Below are 24,398 nucleotides of genomic sequence, written 5' to 3'. Positions count from 1 at the left end.
CTCTTAAAAACCCCCCATTGAACACCAAAGAGACTGCAGAGAATATTTGTGGGGATACACATTAGGCACTGTCCATGTTAAGATATTAATGTCACTGATGGGCTTATCCAAACCTATTTCAAAACAGAAGGTTTAAGGTGAAGGGGGAAAGATTTAATAGGAACCCGAGGGGTAACCTTTTACACACAAAGGGTGGTGGGTGTATGGAATGAGCTGCCGGAGAAGATAGTTGAGGCAGGTACTATCGCAACCTTTAAGAGACATTTAGACAGGTTTGGAAGGGTATGGGCCAAACGCAGGCAGGTGGGACAAGAGGTGGGACATGTTGGCCGATGTGGGCATGTTGGGCCGAAGGGCCTGTTTCCATGCTGTGAAATTCAGATCTTGATAATGTTGCACCACAATAAAGCACAGAGCAATTGAATAGTTCTATGCATGCAGTATTTTGCTTATTTTCCCTTTTTTTGAGAGATGGATTTAACATATATTCACATGAATAATAATTGTACCTAGAATGCTTTCACATCTTCGAATAATTCATGGCTAATTCTGATCCACTGACATTTCTTACCACAATAATGTTTATACAAATTCTTTCAGCAACAGGCCAATAGGAAATTTCAGTGGAGGGATAGGCCAATAAAGACATCAATCCAATTTAAGGCTTCAGAATCAAAAGGTAGCTAAGCATTTATGAAGATGTGATTATCGAAAATGCAGTAATGAGGCAATGGCTTTCCAAACAGAAGATAAAGTGGACATTAGTTTGAGAAACAAATGAATGATTAATCATTCAAAGTTTAGTTTTAATTTAGTTTAGAGATGCAGCACGGAAACAGGTCCTTCAGCCCATCGAATCCATGCTGATCAGCCATTCACTCTATGTTATCCCACTTTCGCTTCCACTCCCTACACACTATGGGGAACTATACAGAGGGCAATTAACCATGTGTGGGAGGAAACTGGAGCACCTGTAGGAAACCCCGGCGGTCACATGGAGAACATGCAAACTCCACAGAAATAACATGTGAGGCAGAATGGAATCTGGATCGCAGACACAGTGAGGCGGCAGCACTTCCAACTGACCTGCCTTTCCTATTTAACACAGAGATACACATTTACAGGCACAAATCTAGGTGATTTGAGGACATGATTTTTATTTTACCACTGTGAAATGTGTCAATTAACAAGGCACGAGCACTAATATATTGTTCTGCCAATTCAGGTAAAAGGCCAAATGCTTACACTGTCCCATGAACAAGCCATTCCGCAACTCAAATGCTCATCTCTCCTAGGACAGGAGCAGAGGTCAGTCAAGCAGACCTCAGATATCCAAGAAATTAATTCAGATGTTTTAAATGCAGTGAAGTAAGTCACAAATCAAACATCACTGATCTTTTAGGAGTAGAGCCACAGAAACCCAGAGGCCACATAAATAGATGGGCAGCTCGGTGATGACTGTTGATGTAGATCGATTAAGTCATTAAAGCAATTTATCCATGGCAGACGCAAATTGGGAACATAGGCTTAGTGAACAACGGCTGTCTATATTACATTTAAACTGCAAAACTGAAACTATTTGAGGACAAAAGATTCCAGTTAAATAATATTTGAATCAAATAAAGCATTTTGATATGTCAAACCCCAGGCCTTTCAATTTACTGAAAGGAATTCAGAATCTCATGGAACTAAATTGTCTCTCTGCTATGTAGACAATAATGTCATTTGTCTGCAAATAACCACTAATTTCTACTTACATGCATCTGAATCCAAAGCAAAATATCACAAATACTGAAAATCTAAAATAAAATGTAAAAAACTAAAACTAATATGCAGCAAGTCAGGGAGGAGTTGTAGATAGAGAAACTTCTCCCAGTTGTGATGAGACATCATCAAACTGATACATTAACTGTTTCTTTCACTGCCTGACCTGCTATGCATTTCCAACATTAAGCAAAAAATAAACAGATTCAGTGAGTCAAGCTGCATCTGTGGAAGGAAATAGATAGACAACGTTTTGTGTCAGTACACTTCTTCTAGACTGGAGGAGAGGAGGGGAGGTATTTAGTAGAAAGAGGCGAGGGGAGGTCGTGGGGCAAGAACTGGCAAGTGTTAGGTGATGAGGTATGTGGGAGTTGATAGGCGGATGAGTCACGTGGGGGAGAGAAGAGTGAAAATAGTTACAAAGGCTGGAGGTAATGTGGAACAGACAAGGGGCTGCAAATTAAGGATCTGATAAGAAAGGAAGGTGAGGAGTGAAATGTAGAACCAGAGGGAGGGATGGATGGTGGGTACATGGGAATGAGCTTGGGGTGTGTGAGGGTGACAAGGACCCAGAGGAAGGATAAGTGGGTGCTAGGCAGGAGAAGACGGACAAATGTAATGGAATTGGATGGGAGGGGCAATGGGAAGTGGAAAGAAAGTGTACATGAGAGGACCTTGGTAATCAGTAGGACAGAGAAGAAATCCGGAAGAAATTTGTATGCTTCAATGAAATTACCTCTCATTCTTCTCAGCTCCTGAAAATAAAAGCTTACCCTGCATTGTTTCTGCTCACAGGTAAATTCCCACTTGCAGAAATCAATCTGTTAAACCTTTATTGTACTATCAGAAATACATGCTTCCTTAGATAGGGAATTGAGGATCGTACAGAATGTTCCAATTGAGGTCTCAGCAGGGTCCTGTATTATTGCAGAGACTTTTTTTTATTGTCTATAGTTTGCAATGTCCCTCAGTCTACTAGTTCCGAGATGCCAACTTTGTTCTGTAAGCTTCATGTGCAAGCTGTTCACCAGGGACTCGTTTGATCTGTGCACACGTTAGATCTGGTGCTTTCAGTTAAACCAAGATTTAGTGGAGTCTCAAGCTTTCTGGATTCGGTACTGATACAAGTCGCTACCCTTTGTAAAAAATACTGATAGTACCATAAAACATAAGAAAATGTTCTCCTTCAATAATCCTTCCACTCACTAAGAGGTCATGTTTGGAAAATAATGCTCATTCCCATTATCTTATACTATTAAAATTCATGCTAACAATTACATTTATAATTTGTAGAAATCCGTGTTGAAATGTAACATTCCCCGGCAAACTAGTTCTAGGATTCTCTAGCTCACTGGAGAGCAGTGAAATCTGTGGTAGATTTTAGCAAGACCGTTTCATCTTTGGAACTTCTAAGACAGACATTGAGAATATAAAATGTTCTTTAAAGATACATGCAAGCCACAATTCTTCATCAATGTAGACTATTCTTCGGATGAGTGGCGAATTGGAATACATAGCCCCGGACACTTCCTCCTCTCCCATCTCCCATCAGGCAAGAGGTAAAGAAGTGTGAAAACGCACACCTTCGTATTCAGGGCCAGTTTCTTCCCAGCTGTTATCAGGCAACTGAACCATCCTATCACCAACTAGTGAGCAGTCCTGACCTTCCACATACTTCATTGGAGACCTTCGGAGGATCTTTAATCGGACATTACTGGACTTTACTTTGCACTAAACGTCATTGCCTTTATCCTGTATCTGTACACTATGGACGGCTTAATTTTAATCATGTATAGACTTTCTGCTGACTGGATAAGCGCGCAACAAAAAAGCGTTTTACTGTACCTACACATGACAATAAATGAAAATCAACTAAACTAGAAAAGTAAGTAGCTTTGGGGCAGTGGGCAGAGCATGGATATCATGTGCACTGAAGTAATTCGAGTTCTTCTTTGCTTCATTTGAAGCCATGTTTTATTCAATAGCTTTATCTTGCTGAATTTTGTCTGGAATGAAAGTATACCCTTCGAAGAACTGCCCAGGGTTGCAGCCATAGGAGTTGTCTGGCTGGTTGATCTTACAGAAGAAGGCAGCTGAAGTCCGCCAATTGATTCCAAGCACACCTGCACTTATGGTCACAGTTCCCTTTCATGATCATCCTCCAGCTTCCAAAGCTGAAGTCACGTGATGTGTCCTGTTATCAACATATCTTCTGACACTCAGCATCAACATCTATGTGAATATTGTGTGAGCAACTGCATTTTCACCCCAGAGTATGGCCTGCAGAATTTGACCTTCCAAAGGACTGGTATTCACAGAGGAGTACTGAAGGGAGAAATAGGCAGAGAAGTTTTTTGAGGAAACAAGACTTTAATATATATTACTCGAATAAAGTTTGACCAGTTCCAGTCCATCATGTTGGTAAGTTCTGAGATTTTTGATGTTAGGCCACAAAATTGTGTTAAATATTCTCGACACTGTCAGTTTAAAAAAAAAAGCAATTGGTTATTTACTCGAGATACATCAAATTTTATTGCTTATTTCAATAAACGATTAAAAGAAAATCATGTACTTTCACGACTTAGACTTAATATAGTACATGAGTTACAAGCATGAAAATGTCTCAGTTGCTGATGATAGGAGGCAAAACTTGTGAAAAAGGAAGTGTTTTTGTTAATTCTTCTTTTAATGACCCTTGTCATGTATATTCTCAAAGTGCCAACCAATTCAAGAAACGATTTCTGCAATAGAGGTTATAGTAGCTGCCAAAAGTGGTCACCTCATGGTGCTGCATTTTAACACTTTATTCTTACGCAGGATTGATGGCAGCCTGCGATTATTTTCTGATCCTTAATCCCACTCTGAAGGCAGCTGAAAGTCCTTGAAGAGTGCTTGTTTAACAAGGACTTAATTCTAACTTAACTGGAAATGAAGTACTCCAGGGACTGGACTGTTCTCATGTCAGTTAAAAGGCTCTTTCCCTCAATCTCTTTCTAGTCCTCTCCTTTTCTGAGCGATTGCTACTCACATATCTTGTGATTTCTTTCTTTCATTTCCTCATTTGAAATATCATACAATTCTTAGTTTTACAGCTGCCTTGTACCTTTGCACCTTGCTTTATTTCTTGCATGCAAATTTATTCTCTCTCCATTATTTTTGTTTCAGTTCTTCTTCATTCTGTTTTTCTTCTAGTTTACTTTCACTCACTTCCATTCATCTTTGCTATGACTCGCATTTTAACATTTGTTCAGCCTCACTTACCTTCACAGTCCCTTGGAGTGTGTTGTCCTTCAACATGGAATGCTTACTGTTGAAGAAACAGGAAATAATTATTTCACTTTATTGCAGTTCATGTCTTGCGCACAGTTCTAGTTAATTTTCTGCATGAGTACTATTACAACATGCTAACAGATTTTGTTATTCATTATATTACCTGGCATTATCGTTTTTAAATCTCTCCAAAGTGCAAACTGTTGCAAAGTACACCGTAATTATTTGCATGTTGTGAAAAATAATCAAATGCGTGTTTTGGCAGATTCTGTACAACACACAACAGAATAAATTGCATCTCATCCTGAAAGCACATCAGCTGTCCAATACCACTCTTGTCAAAGTGACATTACTTCTGTTTAGCAGAAAGAAAGAAAAATTGGGACTCAAGATTATCGACATCCAGAGTGTGCAACATTTTAACAAATGTATCAACATTCCAGGGTGTTTAAAATAGATTTAGGAGACAAAGTTGAGAATTGCATTATAAAGGTCAGTTATCACATTGATTTAGAGGTCTATGCAATATTACTTTGAGTCATTTGATAGCACATTAAAAGAGATAGCATCCTTTCTATTGTCACCTCTGGGATCTAACTAAAAGCAATTCAAGGAAAAATATATAATCTGCTTAACATAAATGGTTGGGCCTATGATTCCCCACAAAAAGAATTACTGATCTGACTAAGATGCATGTAAAACTTTAGTTGCCTCACTATACGGAGAGGACACTTGCTCTAATACTCCAAACTGACACCTATTGCTCAAAGGATAGAAACAAAATGCTGGAATAACTCAGCGTGTCAGGCAGCATCTCTGGAGGAAAGGAATAGCTGGCGTTTCGGGTCGAGACCCTTCTTCAGACATCGGAATCTGAAGAAGGATCTCGACCCGAAACGTCACCTATTTCTTTTCTCCAGAAAGGCTGCCTGACCCGCTGAGTTACTCCAGCATTTTGTGTCTATCTTCGGTGTAAACCAGCATCTGCAGTTCCTTCCTACTCTTACTGCTCAGTCACAGATTGTAACTTGTCTCACAAAGAAGACCATCAGAACACACATTCTGCTCTTCTTCAATCTGATGTGCCTTATACCCTTTATTGATCCTTGTGATCATTCATAAGGATTTTAGTAGCCTTTGAAAATTGCTTGGAGAATCAGTTAAAAATGAAACACATCGAATGAGGATTTTTACATCCAAAAAAAATTGTTACTATTCAAGTCTTTCTTTAGAATCCTTTTTTCTATTATTTGCCACCTCCAGCTCCTCCATAATCCCCTACCACCTCAAATGTATACTACAAAGTTCCCACCTCAACAATTGATTAACCGGGCAATTAATATTAAGATTAGCAAAAACCCAACTGCTGCAGAAACTATGTGGGACTGGCAGCATCTGTGGAGGACCTTTCTTCAGACTGGTCACAATGATTACAGTTCTTTTTCCTGGGATCATTTATGTACAAACAGAAAAAATGCAGGTTCACCGTCCTATTGATCACTCCCAATTTAACTGGCAAGAGAAACAGGACCACCTCAGGAGTGACCATGGAGTTAACAAAAATGAAAATATAGTTTTTTAGTAATAAGGCCATGTTGCTCTTTTCCAAAATGTTTATCAAATGTCTTCATTATATGAGATTCACAAAGAACAGGGAAAAGTACAGCACAGGAACAGGGTCTTCACCTACAAAGTCTGTGCCAAATATGCTGCCAAGATAAGCTAATCTCATCTGTCTGCATGTGATCCACATCATTCCATTCCCTGCATATTCATCGGCATATCCAAAACCCTTACAAATGCACAATTGTATCTGCCTCCGCCACCACCACTGGCAGCAGTGTTCCAGGCACCCACATTCTATGTGTAAAAAACTTGTTCTGCACATCTTCTTTAAATGTTGCTCCTCTCACCTCAAGGTTATGCCCTCTCATCTTTGACATTTACACCCAGGCAGAAAGGTTCTGACTGTCTACCCTATCTATGCCTCTCATAATTTAATACTTCTATCAGGTCTCCCTTCAACCCCCAAGATACCATTTTTTTCAACATTCTATCGGTTCACTTGTATGACACCATTTAGCAAAAATATATAAATGACTAGACTAAGTGGGATCCGTTGGGTCCCAGCATCACACGGGAGGGCTGGTCCCCCAACGCAATATTCCACCTCTCCACCAATTCTAATATTGGTGGCCAGTGGGGGAGGGGGGGGACTTTCTGGAGCACTAGTATGGGTGTTGTGGGTTGAAGGGACTGGTTTCCAGAGGGCTAGTATGGACATTGTGGGCCGAATGGATTATTGGGCTGGCGGCTCAGTCACTCGAGCCTGTTGTGCTGGCAGCTCACTCACTCACGGCTGGTGGGCTGGCAGTTAACTCACGGCTATTCCTTGAAATTCCATTTCAAGCAGGGTGCAAGGCCACCAAATTCAAGTGCAGTTTCATACCATTTCAAGCAGGGTGCAAGGCCACTAAAGACAGCGAGTCGTGACCGCTCCCTCCTCCATCTTGCATAGACTGAGCCACGCCCACACTTCTGAGTTTTATAGTCCCTCCCCCTCCCACCAGAAGGGGCGTGGCCTTCATGGCGTGAGTGAAAGGAGAGAGAATCTCAACATTTTTTAAACACTAACAACTCTTTTATTTTTCATCGATGGGAAAAATCCTCTTGTCCTGCGCAGCGGAGGGGGACTCTGAGTAAGATGGCCAAAAATCACAGCCGTAAGTGGCAGCGTTTTTTCTAAAATCAATATACAGAACAACAGGAAGTGGTCAAGATCAGACTTTTAGTAATACAGATTTCATTAATTTTCATGTTGTCATTTCTATCCCAAAGCTGAAAGTGGAGGTGATCTGATACCTACATGCACCCACAAGTACCCCATCTTTCTGCTTTTCCCTTAATCCATTTGCTAGGACAAACTAAGATTAAATGAACCAACATCCTTCCCATCCTTGGTTGGATACCTTGACCTGTTGCATCTGGTGACAGGCCTGAGACTGGAATGTACTCTCTAACCAAAAGAACATTTTTTTTCCCCTTATCATTCAATATTAGATAGAGCATGAGATAGAGATAGAGTTTTACAATCACACCATCTTTATTATCACAGATAATTTACTGGCACCGGCAGGTTATGCAAACAGTACAAGTAAGGATTTTTAAAAACTCATTGCTATTGTAATTTGGACTTTTATAAAAAGTACAATGTGCCAAAAACAAATTCAATGAATAGAAATAAACAGCTGAAGTAATTCATCTAATAGGCTGCAGAGAGAGAATGGCTGGGGATATTCAATTTGTATTCATTTAAGACGGTAAAATTATTCATCTATAAAGTATCATATATATCATTAAGGTAATAGTAATTATTGAACACATCATACTCTAAATTACTGCCCATTTTTGACTATTGTACTCCATTATGAAGATAAAACCTGCCATCTCCAGATATATTGCTTTCACTCAATGCCAACACTTTCAAAATCTACTTCTTATAAATATCAAAATTCCACTTAGAAAGATGATTATTTTCCTCTCAACATACTGCAAACCAATACTGCTAAAAGGGCAATCATGCTATTTGCTTCCAGGCCTCCCGATGAATAGGATCAAGACCTCAGTCTTTTCAAGTGGGTATAGTGCTGGCTTTCATTTAGTACCTCTATGCTGCGGCATGGCTAAGCACGTGCTAAGGGAAAGAGAGGGTTTGAAGAGAATATATGGTCCCGGTTGTGGTAGATAGCACAGTACCAGCCATGTGGACATGGTACCACATTTCTTGGCAGAAAATGTAAACATTGCTGAGCTTTCATGTCTAAGTATCCCCATTCTGTAAATGTCCCTCAAGACAAACTATGCAAGAAACCTTTGCTAATCATGTTCTATAGGAGGTTACCATGACATTTGCAACACAAATGCCAAAAGATTATTTCAACATTCCATCCCACCTTAAGCTCCAACTGGTCTTTGGAGTGCCTCCTTGTGGAACAAATCGGATTAGGAATTCACAGGCACCAATCTTTTGGCTTACTACTTACAAGTCCACTGACATATTCCATCACTGCAACTCACTGAAGATGACAGCGAAATAATTGTCATGTGTGTGCTGTAATAATGCAAGTTGGAGAGCATTGACCACAGATATTTCCCGAGAATTATCTTGCTTCTTTGAAGAATTTATGGATGAATCTTTGCAGGAGGGAGGGCGTTAACAAAGAGAAGCCTAGTATTGAGGTTCTCCCAATTCTATTTTCCCATTGGGATTCCCATCCTTTTCTCTAATCACTGGCTAAATTTTATGCATGCACGCAACTAAAAATCTATAGACAGCGAGGCATGATCAACAAATAAAAAACGTGTACAAAATACAATAATAATGACAAACAGACAAATAGATGTGTATGATAGATTGTGACAGTATATATTTGAAGTTTTCAGTTTTCTATTAAACAATAGGACGTATTAATCTACATTGTCGCCATGAAGAATTTCTTATTAACTACCCTGAAGTAAAACTCTTTAATTGTACATTTAAATTATTGAAGTTTCAATCTAATCTCTTATGAAATTTCTCCTGTTAGACATGTTCAATTTGAAACAATTATACAACTTTAGAAAATGAGTTGAAAATAAATTTTTAATTAAACTAATTATACAATGGTAGATGTAGATCATTCTTTAACAAATGATAACAGACCAAAGAGAAGTAATGATTTTTTTTTGTCACATCGAATTTGTAACTGTTTTCTCTTTCTTTTCTCATTATAGCACTTAACTGTTCAAAGATGTAGATGCTGGTATGTACATCTATCAACTTATGAATATATTGTACAAAAATTACATACTTATAGTGCCAAAGCCATCAGCCTCAGGGGCGAAGCAGCTTACTATAAAGGCCAGATCTTAACTGCATCCGCCTTGCAACTTTAGGAATGACTGATTATAAGGCAGCAAGTATTAAAAAGCATTGCTAAGCGCTGGTCGCCAATAAGGGAAGACAGATCAAATCATATCTGTGCTACAGACACTAATATCCTAGGCTGCAAACAGGGACATCAATAAATTTTTATGAGACTTTGAAAAGATCAACACAGTAGATGTGACAAAAAACAATGCTCCTGTCATGTTCAGTTTGTCCACAGCGCTCAGCCGCAGACGCCTAAGAGTATGTCAGCGGTGCGAAATTTAATTTTACAAGATTAAATCCGCCTTCATTGGCAGATGGCCGGATGCCTTGAAATGAGCACTGAAGGTGTTTCTTGAAGACATGCGGTGCTAAACTCCTCCAGGACATTATATTTTAAAGCAGTATTTAAACCAAAGGGACAGAACGAAGCAGCTAATATAAAGCAAACCTAATGTAATAAATTGAGACGGAGCAAGGGAGAAAATGGGAAAGAAGAGTGTTCCCTGACATAAAGTCCAATTGGAATTCCTTACTTCCCCACTCCGCACTAATGCTTCTTGCCCTTTATCATATGTATGATGAAGCCCATCTGGATCTTTTTGTCTTTCGTATAATCCAGTTTGCTGAATTTAAGGAAATAAAATCCCCAATCCGCATGCTTCTAAAGGAGCAGAGGGCTTGCGACCTCCCAGTAACAATCAGAAGTCAAAAAGAGAGTAACAGTTTGACGAACAAAAACAGAAAAAGAAAAGATACAAAGTGGAGCAAACATAAAAGGCAGATTATCTTTTTTTCTATGCTGTTGTTGTGAAAACCAGAAGACTGTATAGTTGAATAGCAGAATATAAAAAGCATTCTGCACTTTCTGGGAGGCGATGTCAACTCTTCTGATAATTAATCTGCTAAAAGCAGAAGGACAGATTGTACTTGTTGTTAGAATTCAGCTTTTTGCAAATGTCTGTAAAAGCCAGTTATGTGTTTTGTCTGATAATGTCAATGATGCTCTGTGTACAACAGATCAAAGGTAACCCAATTAAAAATGATTATGGGCTTCTTCAACCTTTTGGGTCCTGATCAGTCTTCACAAACTCGCATTTAGCAAAGTCAATAAATTCTCCGAGAACGGGATAAATCCTGTACTTCGTATTCTGTTTTTACTTTATCAGGGAAATTATTGACTTGCTTTAAGCACTGCTGAGTGAAGAAGAAATGATTAATTGAAAACCACAAATATTCAATGTGTAACCAATTGGATTTTGGACTGAAAGTTTCATATTCAGCAATTCTCCACCTACTTATAACACTAGAGTGGAGATGAACAGCAACACTTTCAGCCACTTTCCTTAAATTATTTTCTGTATTGTTGTCCTTCTCTCCAAGGGTGAAGTGAGGCCACAGCCCCAGAAATATAGCTCAATTTCAAGTGTTTAAGTCCCTGTTGTATTCAACAAGCTTCAGACCCACTTTTGTTGTATAATAATACTGCAGTGTCCCATTTCCGATGATCAATATAATTAACTTTCCAGTCAATTTTATGCATTCAGAGTAAGCCACCATGGGATCTCTGTAGCTAAGAGATCCCATAGGTCTAGAATGCACACGCATACCATAATATTAACACAATGATAAGAGTGCAGCAAAACTATCTTCCAAGAAACCGACTCTGAATCTTACGTCAGACATTGCAGAACACTCAACATCAGATTAGGAGCAGGGCATCCTCTAGTTTAGTTTAGTTTAGAGATACAGCAAGGAAACAGGCCCTTCGACCTACCAAGTCCGCGTCGACCAGCGGTCCCTGTACACTAACACTATCCTACACACATTAGGGACAATTTACAATTATTCCAAGCCAATTAACCTACAAACCTGTAGGTCTTTGGACTGTGGGATCAAACCAAAGATCCCGAGAAAACCCATGCAGGTCACGGGGAGAACTTACAGACTCCTTATAGACAGTACCCGCAGTCAGGATCGAACCCAGGTTTCTGGCACTGTAAGGCAGCAACTCTGCCGCTGCGCCACCGTCGAGCTTGAGGAATTGTCTAAGATGGGTATAACTTTCAACAGTATTCTGCAACATCCAATCTTTGTTTTTTTTGTCCATTGACCAACTAGCTATCAAGATTACTACATTTTATCTTGTTCTGCTTATCTGAATTTTTCCAATAAGACTCTTTTGAGACACATTAGCAATACCTCCTGAAAATCCTATATGCTGCATTTACTGTAGTCCCTTTATCTATCCAATCAATAAAAAATTTCTATAACCTCTATTAAATTTGCAAAGCCACTTGTTAGTTATCTATGATTAAATCTTGTACTAACTTGATCTCAAAGAATGGATTATGAACTAATATTAAACAACTGATTCGTGCTTTTTCTTTTCTTCATCTACAAACATTATATCAGTAACTTTTCCATCTCAAAGTACAATTTGTATGTTAAAGGAGAATAGAAAAAAATTTGAAAAGTGCCCCTGCTCTCTACTTTCTGACCTCTCAACAGCCTGATAGCATGCATTTAGAGTCAAGTGACTTTACGGTCTTGATCCATGATCACACTTCAGAGATAATTCCTTTCTTGTTTCTCTCTTAACAGCAACGTATTGTGAATATATTTGGATCTTTGCTAAGCAATCGCTCTTCAATATTCACATCAATCATTTGGCCCATGTTTTTTAATTTCTAAAACTATATCAGAAAATTGTTCTTTTTTTCTTGTTTCCCCCGTATTCCCAGGTTTTGTTTTCTAAATACACTTTATTCTGCTGTACAAAAGTATCCTGATCTAGGAAGCAGTCCTGAATGCAACCTGAATACAAATTCCCACTTTGATTTTGTTATGGCCACATAACACATCTCTGTCATTATAAATGGCTTGAATTCTAATTATTAAAAGTTATTTTGGCATTCACAAACATATTACTGTGGTTTTGGAACACCAATCCTTAACTTTTTCCCCACTCTTTGAAATCTCTTGCTCATTCTACAACAGGTCTTATATCCCTGTATTCTGTTCCTTCCTCAAAAGATAGTAGCGCAGGAACAGGCCCTTTGGCATGTTTGCATTGATAATGATGATGCCAAATTAATCATCTCATCTGTCTGTATATGGTCCATATTCCTGTATGCCTTGTCTGTCCAAATGCCTATTAAACATAGTTTTGTAGCTGCTTCTACCACCTCTCCTGGCAGCTGCATTTTTTTCAGACCACCTACATTTTCATTCATGTCATTGATATATATTACAAACAACAGAGATCCCAGCACCTATCCTTATGAAACACCACTGGTCACATATCTCCAGTCAGAAAAAAACAGCACTCTCCAACCACCCTCTGTCTTTTATGACCAAGCCAATTTTGGATCCAATTTATCAACACACTGTGGATCGATCCCATGGGATTTTCACAGTACTTTTTTCAACTCTGCTCATATTCCAATAGTTTTATTAATCCTGCTGTCCCTTTCTAGTCTCAACCTTACGCTTTTTTTTTCTAGGAAATTATCTTGAATTGTCTACCCATTTTCTAATTAGCATTTCTGCAAAAATATCCAATTCTGAGTGTTGCATTTGGGAAAGAAGGCTTTAAAGGAAAAAAATATTCACCCGGTTTTATTTCTAGGATATAAAACATAAACGGGTAGATTGGAAAAGTGATATTGAGAGCCCCGTCACTTCCTGGAATATTTTGGCCTTCCTAATTTTTCAAAAAGCAATCTGTATAGTTCCAGCAAAACACCGGTAATTGTTGTCTTCCATTCTTGTCCCAAAATCTATAAACTGTCATATCTCAAATATACCTCAATACTTCTCATTAATTCCAAATAAGAGTTGGCTGCTGTCTTCACCTTTCAGCAACCATTTGTGACTCAGTATCACATGCTCTTACGATAATCTATTTTCAAAACATTCAAAAGAGATTGATATAGAGCTCTTAGGGCTAGCGGAATTAGGGGGTATAGGGAGAAGGCAGGAATGGGGTACTGATTGTGGATGATCAGCCATGATCACATCGAATGGCAATGCTGGCTCGAAGGGCCGAATGGCCTACTCCTGCATCTATTGTCTATGTATCTATGTAACAGCCTTCTAAAGTCATAATACCTTCAGTTAAGGAATTTATATATTGGTATTCTTCAGGTTGCAGTGCAAGAAACATATTGCTTTTCTTGAAGTAATTTATGGTGTGGACTTGTATGTTCAGGGAAACATTTCCAAACATACAGATAACATTAGATATGGAAGTTGCAGCTAACTGTAAGTGGGGATAGTTTAGTTTAAATTAGATATACAGTGTGGAAACAGGCACTTTGGTCCACTGAGTCCATGCCAACTAGCGATCACCTGTACATTAAGTCTATCCTAGTCACTAGGAATAATTTACAGAAGCCAATTAACCTACAAACCTGCATGCCTTTGCAATGTGGGAGGAAACTGGAGCACCCGGAGAAAACCCAAGTGGTCGCGGGGAGAACGTACAAACTCCATACAGATAGCACCCGTAGTCAGGATCAAACCCGGATCTCTGGTGCAGTAAGACAGCAACTCTACCATTGCACCACGGTGCCACCTTAATGGTGATAGACTTTAAGAGGACTTAGACATGCTGATAGAATTAGCATACGTGGCAGATGACAACTATTGTGAAAAAGTGTTCATATTTTAGTGGTAGGAATAAAGAGAGACTATATAATCTAAAAGGTAGAATGTGAAAATGACTCAAGAATCAGGAAACCCTGGGTGTATATATGCACATAATTTTTGATGATGGCAAGAAAAGTGGAGAAAATGGTTGAAACGCCATAGGGAATTTATGCTTCATAGATAAGCGGCATAGAAAATAAAATATCATAGAGTCTCTTTAAAAACCTGGTTTGGCTACAACTTAGCACAATATCCAAATCTGGGTGATGTGTTTGGGGAAAGGGAGAAAAAAAGACTTACTGGGTTGTTGCAAGGATCGAGGAGTATACTTTGCTAGATAGATTGTTGTTCTCTTGATGCAGAGAAATTTCAGAGGTGTTTTGATTGAATAATGCAAAATCATACAGAGTCTTAAAGAAGTGAATGAGAGGACACAAGTGAAAGGGCTAGAAAGCAAAGGTCATAGATAACCAACAAAAAAAAACCTGAGGTGACAGAAGGTACAACTAGGCAACAAGTAGCTACTTCCCAGAATTGACAGCTTGAAATGGTGGTGGAAGCACAACCGAGGCCTTCAAAAAGATAAGTATTTGAAAGAAAAGCAGAACTACCAGGAAAGTGCAAGGTATAGAGCAACCTATATGGCCCATACAAAAAGCCAGCATTCACTTTTCAATTCCATGATTCATTGATTTAAGCTTAGAACACATTTGGGGTTTTAAATCATTGTATGTTAAAGAAGATATTTTGGTAAGAAATGTAAATATATTTTATAAAATATGTTACTTCAGAGTTATTTTTACAAGGGTATGTTAAGAACCAGGCTACTGTAATAATGTTCTCAAAATACAACTATACAGATGATTAGATGTATTTTTCCACTATTTAAGCAAAGGCACAAACCTATTTAAAACATATAAGGGAGAGAAGGAACCTTTAATAATCACTTTTCTATTGACGCCCCTCCATAATTCATTTTATTATTAACAAATATAATGCTGTTCTTTCACAGTAGAGGTTTCATCGAATCAATGAGTGTTATAACAGAGGTCATGATAGATCTAAAAGCATTACGGTGCTATCGAGAAGGGAATGCTCAGGACTGAATGTTCAATAATGAAACACTCAAGTAAAACCTAACAGAAGTGTTAGCTTACATCAAATTTACCAGTTGAGAATTGCCGTGATATTTTCTCTCACACACACAAATAAATACATGATGCTATTGGCTTTGCACTTTTCATTCTGTTCAGGATAAGAGAATCATGTAAAAGAATCTGTGCCAGTATTTGCTGTTTCACAGTCACAAAACACTTTAATCTAATAACATATATTGCACTAAAGGATTTTTAATATATTTTTGAGGATCATGTATTGACACATTTTTATAATTGGTTAATCCTTAACAGAGTGAAAGAAATGAGTAAAGTCATTACAATTTACCCATATGTCTTGCTTTAGGGACTGAACCTCCAACCACAACATATTAAACCCTTACCTTTCTGTCCATTCCTTTGAATGCTTTACCCAAGTTTACACGGGTGTCTTTTACCACAACTCTTATCATGTCTTTTAATATACCACGGCTTTCATAGGATTATTTGGATTGACTTTAAGGTAATAATCATCTCCTTTAAGGTAATAATTTCAACTTGTCAGCTCTACCTGCTACATACTACAACCCAACTCAATGCAATTCGAATTGGGAGAGTTGACTTATTCTGATTGTGTTTACTTGTATGATGCAGCTTACAGATGTGGCCGGGGAGGGATCATACATACAAATGTGAAATGTGCCTGTGGTTGGGTTTCTTCATCAGTGAGGAATTTGGTTTTAGAGACAGGTGTCCATCAATTTAATAATTTAGTGTTTTTGGTTCAATACTTAGCATCTCTATAACACCAGAATAAACAAAATGGGCTGCCAAAAATAAAAATATATCAGCAGGATTACAAAAATGCTCTTTGTGGATGGTAGAACTTTCACATTCAAATTCCGTACAGCATAAAATTCTGCCCACATAAGCAAAATCCTGACCCATGTAAATAACTTCTTCTATCCTAAGTCACAGGTTAAATTCAAATTAAACAACATGTATTGTGTTAACCAAAGTACAATTCTTAGAAGTCCAGGCAGAAATCAAGTAGACCTAATGAATATCTGCATATGGCCTCAAATTCAGTATGTCATCTTAGTCAATAATCAATTACTATTTTGCTGATCATTCTGTATTTAGACTTTCTATTTAAATCTGAAACATGATGGCTGCTGCTTGTCAAGATAGGTTCTAGTGTACAGTGCTGATCAAACTGAATTAAATAGTGTACTTTGGTATCATACTCCTTGTTGAATATCAATAGATTTTCTTTGGAAAATTATAGTGCCTTTGAAACCTAGTGGAAAAACTATCCAGTCACCAAGTTATATTTTATGTCCTTTTCAGTTACTGCTTGTTTGTCAATGGAATATTGTGGAGAGAGAAGAATGTGTTAGAAACTCTAACCTTTCTCACTGACACATGCATCAGGGGGCACTACATTTCATGTTGGAAGATAATTGCAGTCGAGGCAATTTTTAAAAAAAGCTAATGGTGTCATATTGCAATTAGGTTTTCATAGTTTGCTTGGTTCTTTAATAAATGCTAAAAGATGTATGAAACATAACTCACTATGAATATATCCAAAGTGAAAATAACTTACGTTTAGACTGAGATGTCATAGAACATAAAGCTACTGAGATACACAGCATCAAACTCAAAGTAGCTGTTAAAATATTTGATGTTACCATTTTTTTTCAATGTAATATTCCAATAATAAAAAATTAAAAAAATTCAGGGCATCATATTATATTAAAATAACAAATTATGTAAATATTGAAATTCAGATATCTGGAACATTTATTTTATTTAGAATTAAATATAGGAATGAAATTGCAACCATCCAAAATGCAAAATCTAAGTTTTTATTTTCTAACTGTGCAGTTCACCATAATGATAATGTCACAAGGAATGCCAGAAATATTTTTACACCAATGTGAGTTGAAAATCTCCACAATGTGTAAAAACTAGCATGAGAGAAATTATAGTTTATACAATGCCTACACTTAAAATGGACAGTAGATTATGAAAACACAAAATATATATTTTTATTAATTCTGTGTGAGAATAACTCAAATTCTAAGTATAAATTGTGCAAAAAGGAAGATTATCTTCTGAAAAAATAAACTGATCCTCAGAATCAATATGACTTTTAAAACGAGTCTGAATCAGGCTTGTCCAGGTTAAACTACACATTACTTGGTATGCTCAATGCATTGGATCATTTAATATTTTATACATTTTTAGCTTTTATGAAATTCAAAGCTTCGCTGAGAATTTTGATTCTGTTATGATATGGGTAGGAAATGGTTAATTAATAATACTGGAAAGAATAAAAAACATTAAAAATAAAACTAGGCAAAGAAAAAATCATTAAATATAAAACTGGACAAAGAAATGCATTTATTTTAAATAATGGGAACACAAGTTACTTGAAACAATTAACCTGGCCCTGCCTAATCCAAAATAAATAATTATAATGTGCTGGAAAATGACACTACATCGTCCGCATAGTGCACCCCTGTTCTGCCCTGCCACTTGTTTACAGTGCCCAAGTCCTTGCAATTCAGTTCCTGCACCAGGAAGCTGATCTCTTCTCCCTCATGGCTTGGCTTTCCTGAGGCTGTCAGTGGACAGAGCGATAGATCAATCAGGTCAGCCCATGAGGAGGTCTGTCAGAAGTTTCTGTCAAAGCACTTAATAGTGTCAGTTCCTGTAACCTCACAGCTGTGAATTTATGCCTGGAAGCTCACCCAGGGATATGCTAAAATAACATAGTTTATTAGTGTTTTTAGATCACAGGGTGTGCCATGCAGCCTTCCAATGTCCCCCTCAATCTTCATGTCAACCCTCATTTGTAGGGTGCCGAAGAATTTATTACGCAGCCAATTACAATGTTAATTGGAAAGTAAGAAAAATCAATTAATTCACAAATTTTCCAATTAAAATAGAGATAAATCATAAAGCTGTTATTAGCAAAAGGCCAAATCTGTTAACTTTTAGCAGGGGGGAAAAAAAGTAGCTGAGCCTTGCCTGGTGCCCTTGAGTGACTTTCCTAACAAAAGCTGCCATCAGCAGAATGGGTCAGAAGACAGATAAAAAAAATATCGACTGGGCAGAAGGAACACTTCTTTATTGATCAGAGGAGAATTTAACTTTCTGTGCATACACACAGTGTCAGCAGGGCCATGGGGCAAATTGAAATGAGCTGGCTGCCAGGATGACAAGCAAAGCACGGGAACAGAAATACAACAAACTGGACAATCTGTCCTTGTCTTGCAGCAGCCATTCACGCTAGAACATTTGCTAATCCTTGGCGTTCCATCTCCTTGTAACAAAAGATGACCCATGATGGTAATAGGGTGGCTTTTGTTACAGATGGAGATTTTAAGGTCTTTTACTTGTTGACAGAAATTTATGACCTATCCAGCTGATGGAAATAATAACATGTATTTACAAGGAACTATAATTTATAATACTTAACAAACAATTGTCAAATATTAACATGTTCAACAGTGCATAATAGAGGCTACAATATATTTTTTTCTTTATCGACTACCTGTGGAAATAGTAAGCAGGAAGGCTGAAGGGGCACGTCACCAGTGTAATAAACCAGTGGAATGATACAAAGGGGGAATTTCATTGCTGATTACAAGACAGCAAATAAAAATACACATGAAGCAGAACTTGTTTGCAATCTTCCTATCTTTTCTTCAATGTTCAGTGGGAGAGAAAGGTAAATAAAGCTGGAGAAAAAGTCTCATTTTACGACTTTAATTGAGAGTGTGCTATAAAAGCGTGTCACATAATATGGAATACCGTACATCTATCTCCGTGGTTTATTTGTTCAAATAATGTTACATAAATGCTTAACAATATTTGAAAATGGTACCTACATATTACTGTCGTGCAATTATATAAAGGCGACAGCTGTGTGGCTGCAAACCTCACTCCTGCATCTGAAAGCTTGCATACATTTCCAACCATTCAACCATGTCAGTCACACATCCAAAGACTCACTGAGAAAACCTTCTCTCCAACATCAAAGTGGTGTGCAACCAGAGCTAACTGAAGGAGAACAGATGCAACAGTATGTCCCAATTCTCAGCAAGGATCGGAGCAGAAATAGAAAACTGGACCCCTTAAGGCAGCTCTGCAGTTATAGTAAAATTGTGGTTGATTTGATTTTTTCCTCAACTCTGCATTCTCGACTATGCACAGTAACATTCCATTGTGTATCAAGTAGCCATCTTCCTCTGCTATAAAATACAGTGCTTTCACTGCCTTTCAGGAAGAGAGTTCCAAAGACTCACACCGTCTAAGTGAATTTATTATTCCTTATCTCTGTCTAAAATGGGTGTTGTCTTAAACAGTGTGCCCTAGTTCCAGAGTCTGCCCACAACAGGAAACCTCCATGTATTCGAAACTTAATACGCTAGGAAGCAAGAGCAGATGTGGGCCAGTCAGCCCCTCAAGCCTCTCCTACCATTCAACAAGGTCATGGATAATCCAGTCTTGGCCACAATACATTTTGCCGCTCTCTCCTTGTACCTCCTACAACTCTTAAAGATCAAAAATCTGTTAATCTTCCTTTTTGATATATTCAATGTGTCCACTTCCACAAACTCTGTTGGGTACAAAATTCAAAAGAATCACAATCCAAACAAAATAAATTCTTACTTGAGTTTCCCCTCATCTGAAACTATACCCACAATTTCTAGATACTTCCTCAAAGGAAATATTCTCTCCGCACCCACCCTGTCAGAATCTTAAACTTCAATCAGAATCTTAAACTTCAAAATCAACCCCTTCCAATCAACTACCTGCAATGCTATGAGTGTTTAAATTTTTTTGAGATCAGCTGATTGATCCTCTCGCCTGTCAATCACCAAGGTTACGCCTCTTCCGGGGGGGGGGGGGGGGCAGGACTATAAAACCCCGGGTGCCTGGACGTGAGTCAGTCACTCTGGAAGATCGCGAGGGAGAGGCCACAACTCTGATTCTGTGTGAATCTACTGAACTGTGAGTCTACTGAACTGTGAGTCTGCAATGTACTTGCAATAAATGATTTGTTAGCTCTTAATAAAAATAAAATGAGTTGTTTGGCCTGCACTGTGCTTGAAACTGAAAGGGCAATGGGAATGAAATGAAATGCAAATGAGATGAGTTGTTTGGCCTGCCCTGTGCTTGAAACTGAAATGGCAATGGAAATGAAAATGAGATGAGTTGTTTGGCCTGCCCAGTGCTTGAAACTGAAATGGCAATGGAAATGAAAATGAAATGAAAATGAGATGAGTTGTTTGGCCTGCCCTGCGCTTGAAACTGAAATGAAAATGGAAATGAAATGAAATGAGTTGTTTGGCCTGCCTGAAACCACTAATTTTGGCCCACAAGGCCCCTATTAGCCGAGAAACCAGTCCCCTTTGCCCAAAATTCCCGTATTAGCCCAGGAAGAGCATTTTGGTCCATAAGGCCCGTGCCAGGCCAGGAAAAGTCCAGAAAAAGTGCCTTTCACTGAGTTTTCACTCAGATTTTTTTTTTAAAGAGTCCCTTTAGCCCATCAGGCCTGTATTAGCCTAGGAGGAGTCCCTTCGGCCCATCAGTACGTATTCCCCCCTGCAAGTATTAAACCTCAACCCAGTATCTTTCTCCCTCCCTTCATTGGCTCCCTGTGAGATTCAGGCTAGGATAGACTTCCCTCCTTCATTGCTGTGATCTGCAGAAATAGATGAAAAGTGTCTAAAATTGATTCTCCACCCTCTCCCCCTTCTCTCTCACAGAGTCTCTCACCTGTTTTGGGCAGAATTTCTGTCAGTTTCTGAGCTGTCAGCCCACCAGCCCTGAGTGACTAAGTTGCCAGCCCACCAGCCCTGAGTGACTGATGTGCCAGCCCGCCAGCCCTGAGTGACTGAGCTGCCAGCCCACCAGGCCTGAGTGACTGAGCTGCCAGCCCACCAGGCCTGAGTGACTGAGCTGCCAGCCCACCAGGCCTGAGTGACTGAGCTGCCAGCCCACCAGGCCTGAGTGACTGAGCTGCCAGCCCGCCAGGCCTGAGTGACTGAGCTGCCAGCCCACCAGGCCTGAGTGACTGAGCTGACAGGCCACCAGGCCTGAGTGACTGAGCTGCCAGGCCACCCGGCCTGAGTGACTGAGCTGCCAGCCCACCAGGCCTGAGTGACTGAGCTGCCCGCCCACTATGCCTGAGTGACTGAGCTGCCAGCCCACCAGGCCTGAGTGACTGAGCTGCCAGCCCACCAGGTCTGAGTGATTGAGCTGCCAGTCCACCAGGCCTGAGTGACTGAGCTGCCAGCCCACCAGGCCTGAGTGACTGAGCTGCCAACCCCCAGGCCTGAGTGACTGAGCTGCCAGCCCAAGAATCCATTTGGCCCACAATATCCATACTAGCTATCTGGAAACCAGTCCCTTCGGCCCACAACACCCATATTAGTGCCCCAGAAAGCCTCCCACCCCCTCCCCTCCCGCCCACTGGCCACCAATATTGGAATTGGTGGAGAGGGGGAATATTGCGTTGGGGGACCCAATGTGTCCCACTTAGTCTAGTGCTTCCTTAAAAACTATACAAAATACTCAGGTGTATCCTTAATGTAAAGTTACATTAAAGCATCCCTAGTTTAATGCCCCATGATTCTAGCAAAAAAGGCCAACATTTCCATTATCCTTTCTAATTATATTTTGTACTTGCATGACAACCTATGCTCGTTATGCTCTTGGACGCTCAACTCTCTCTGTAAATCAAAGGTCTGCAATCTCACACTATTTAGATACTTTGTCTCTTTTTAGTTGAGTTTAGAAATACAGCACAGAAACAGTCCCTTCAGCCCACCGAGTCCACGTCGACCAGAGATGCCCGCACACTAACACTATCCTACACACATTATGGACAATTTACAAACCTACAAACCTGTACGTCTTGGAGTGAGGGAGGAAACCGAAGCACCCAGAGAAAACCCACGCGGTCACGGGAGAACATACAATCTCTATACAGGGAACACCCGTAGTCAGGATCGAACCCGGGTCTCTGGCACTGCAAGGCAGCACTTCTACCACTATGCCACCATGCTGCCTATTAATTAATTAAGTTTTCATTAAAAATTCACATATTTTTCCTTATTTCACCCAATTTGCCAGATCTTGCAATCTATATTCCTTTGTGGCCCCTTTTCATAACTTTCCTGCCTATCTACCTTTGTGTCATCAACAACTTAGCATCCATAGGTTAGGTGCATTGTTTCCAGTGATTTCTATTCCTTGTAAGAACTGAGCCCCCTCCTCCCCCCCACCCACCTCACAGATCTTGATGACCAGAGAAAAAACAATTTACATTTATCTCTCTGTTTCGAGTTAGCCAGTCAATCTTCAAACCATGCCAAAATAGAGCTTTTATTTTCTACAACAGCCATGCATGCTGTAAATATTGAAAGTAGTATAATTCTTACATCTAATCTTCTTAAATTTTAGTTTAGTTTAGTATATTCCCCTGACTCTCAGTCTGAAGAAGTGTCTTGTCCTGAAACGTCACCTATTCCTTTTCTCCAGAAGTGCTGTCTGACCCGCTGAGTTACTCCAGCATTTGTGCCTATCTTAGTTCCTAACATGTATGGTCTGTCACATTAGAATCCCTTTGAATGAGATGCTCGTGCAAAGCTCAAGCTCATGCATGTCCTGCAAAGTCACCTTGTTGCAATATATGCAGATTGCTCCCTGTATAGCTGTGGACTCCAGTGTGAACAGAAGCCAGTGTTGTGTCACAATGCTGCAATAATATCTCCTTTGAAGTATTGCAAAGGGTACAAACCATAGGGTGGCAAGTGGTTCCATGGAGCATAAATAAGGTTTGCAGTCCTCAGTGATCTCCCTTATCGACAGCTGAATACTATCTGCAATTTGTTGCATATATTTCGAGCTCCTGAGCATTTTTGCTCCAGATGCCCGAAAAGCAAAAACATGCTTACCGACAATCCAAACTGTGCCCTGCTTTGAGATTACAGATCTAACTGCAGCAGGTAACAGACTTAATGCAGACATCCAAGATAAGCAAATGCATTTTCAATACTGTTCCTCACAAGATTTAAATGGAAAAATGATTTATTGAACACCACTGGAGAAAATGGCCCTTCTCTTCTTCCTCTCTCTTCTCGCAACTTGTCAAGCTTTTCATGAAATACACTCATCCTACTGGCTATTGAGTACTCCATGTGAAATCTCTATTAATGCAGCTGGGTCTGGCCGTAGCTAGTTTATGGAAGAGCCTTTAATTCAGCAAAGTCTTTCCATGCCTGCTACTTCATGAAATATCAATGGAATTAAAATCATAACCAGAAGTAATCAAACTGCAACTAACCAGCAAGGAATAAATTAAGGTTTAAAGGGCAAAGGACATTCCTTCTACTGATTACAAGTTAAACCATAGAAGGTTAAGACAAGGTAATGGCTGCAGTGTTGAATTCAAAATAATGATGGTGATGTTAGATTAAAAAATCATTCTGATTGACCTGCCTGCCTTAATTATGGGATATATTTGTGGCATATGGATCCAAGCTTTCAACAGTACAACACCCAGCATGATACACTGAAGTCCTGTACACCTGTGGGCAACATTTTGCACGGTGCCCAAAAACAAATCATGAGGTAGTGCACTGCCGCTCTGGTCTTGCATTCCCCCTCCCACAGCCTTCTTGCATCAC

General features: G+C 39.2%; 1 protein-coding gene across 5 annotated transcripts in view; it reads right to left on the bottom strand.

Moving 5' to 3' along the window:
* Positions 1-24,398, bottom strand: part of rnf220 (ring finger protein 220) — a 407,730-nt gene that overhangs the window by 118,469 nt on the left and 264,863 nt on the right. For all 5 annotated transcript variants that reach the window (XM_033028712.1, XM_033028711.1, XM_033028714.1 and 2 more), the window contains exon 4: positions 5,026-5,071. In XM_033028712.1, coding sequence (XP_032884603.1) covers positions 5,026-5,071 — 46 coding nt within the window. The remainder of the gene's footprint in view (positions 1-5,025; positions 5,072-24,398) is intronic.

Source organism: Amblyraja radiata, chromosome 10 (genome assembly GCF_010909765.2).
Source record: "Amblyraja radiata isolate CabotCenter1 chromosome 10, sAmbRad1.1.pri, whole genome shotgun sequence".
NCBI classification, from domain to species: Eukaryota; Metazoa; Chordata; class Chondrichthyes; order Rajiformes; family Rajidae; genus Amblyraja; species Amblyraja radiata.
Note: the sequence above shows the minus strand (reverse complement) of the source record. Positions and strands in the feature narration are given on the sequence as shown.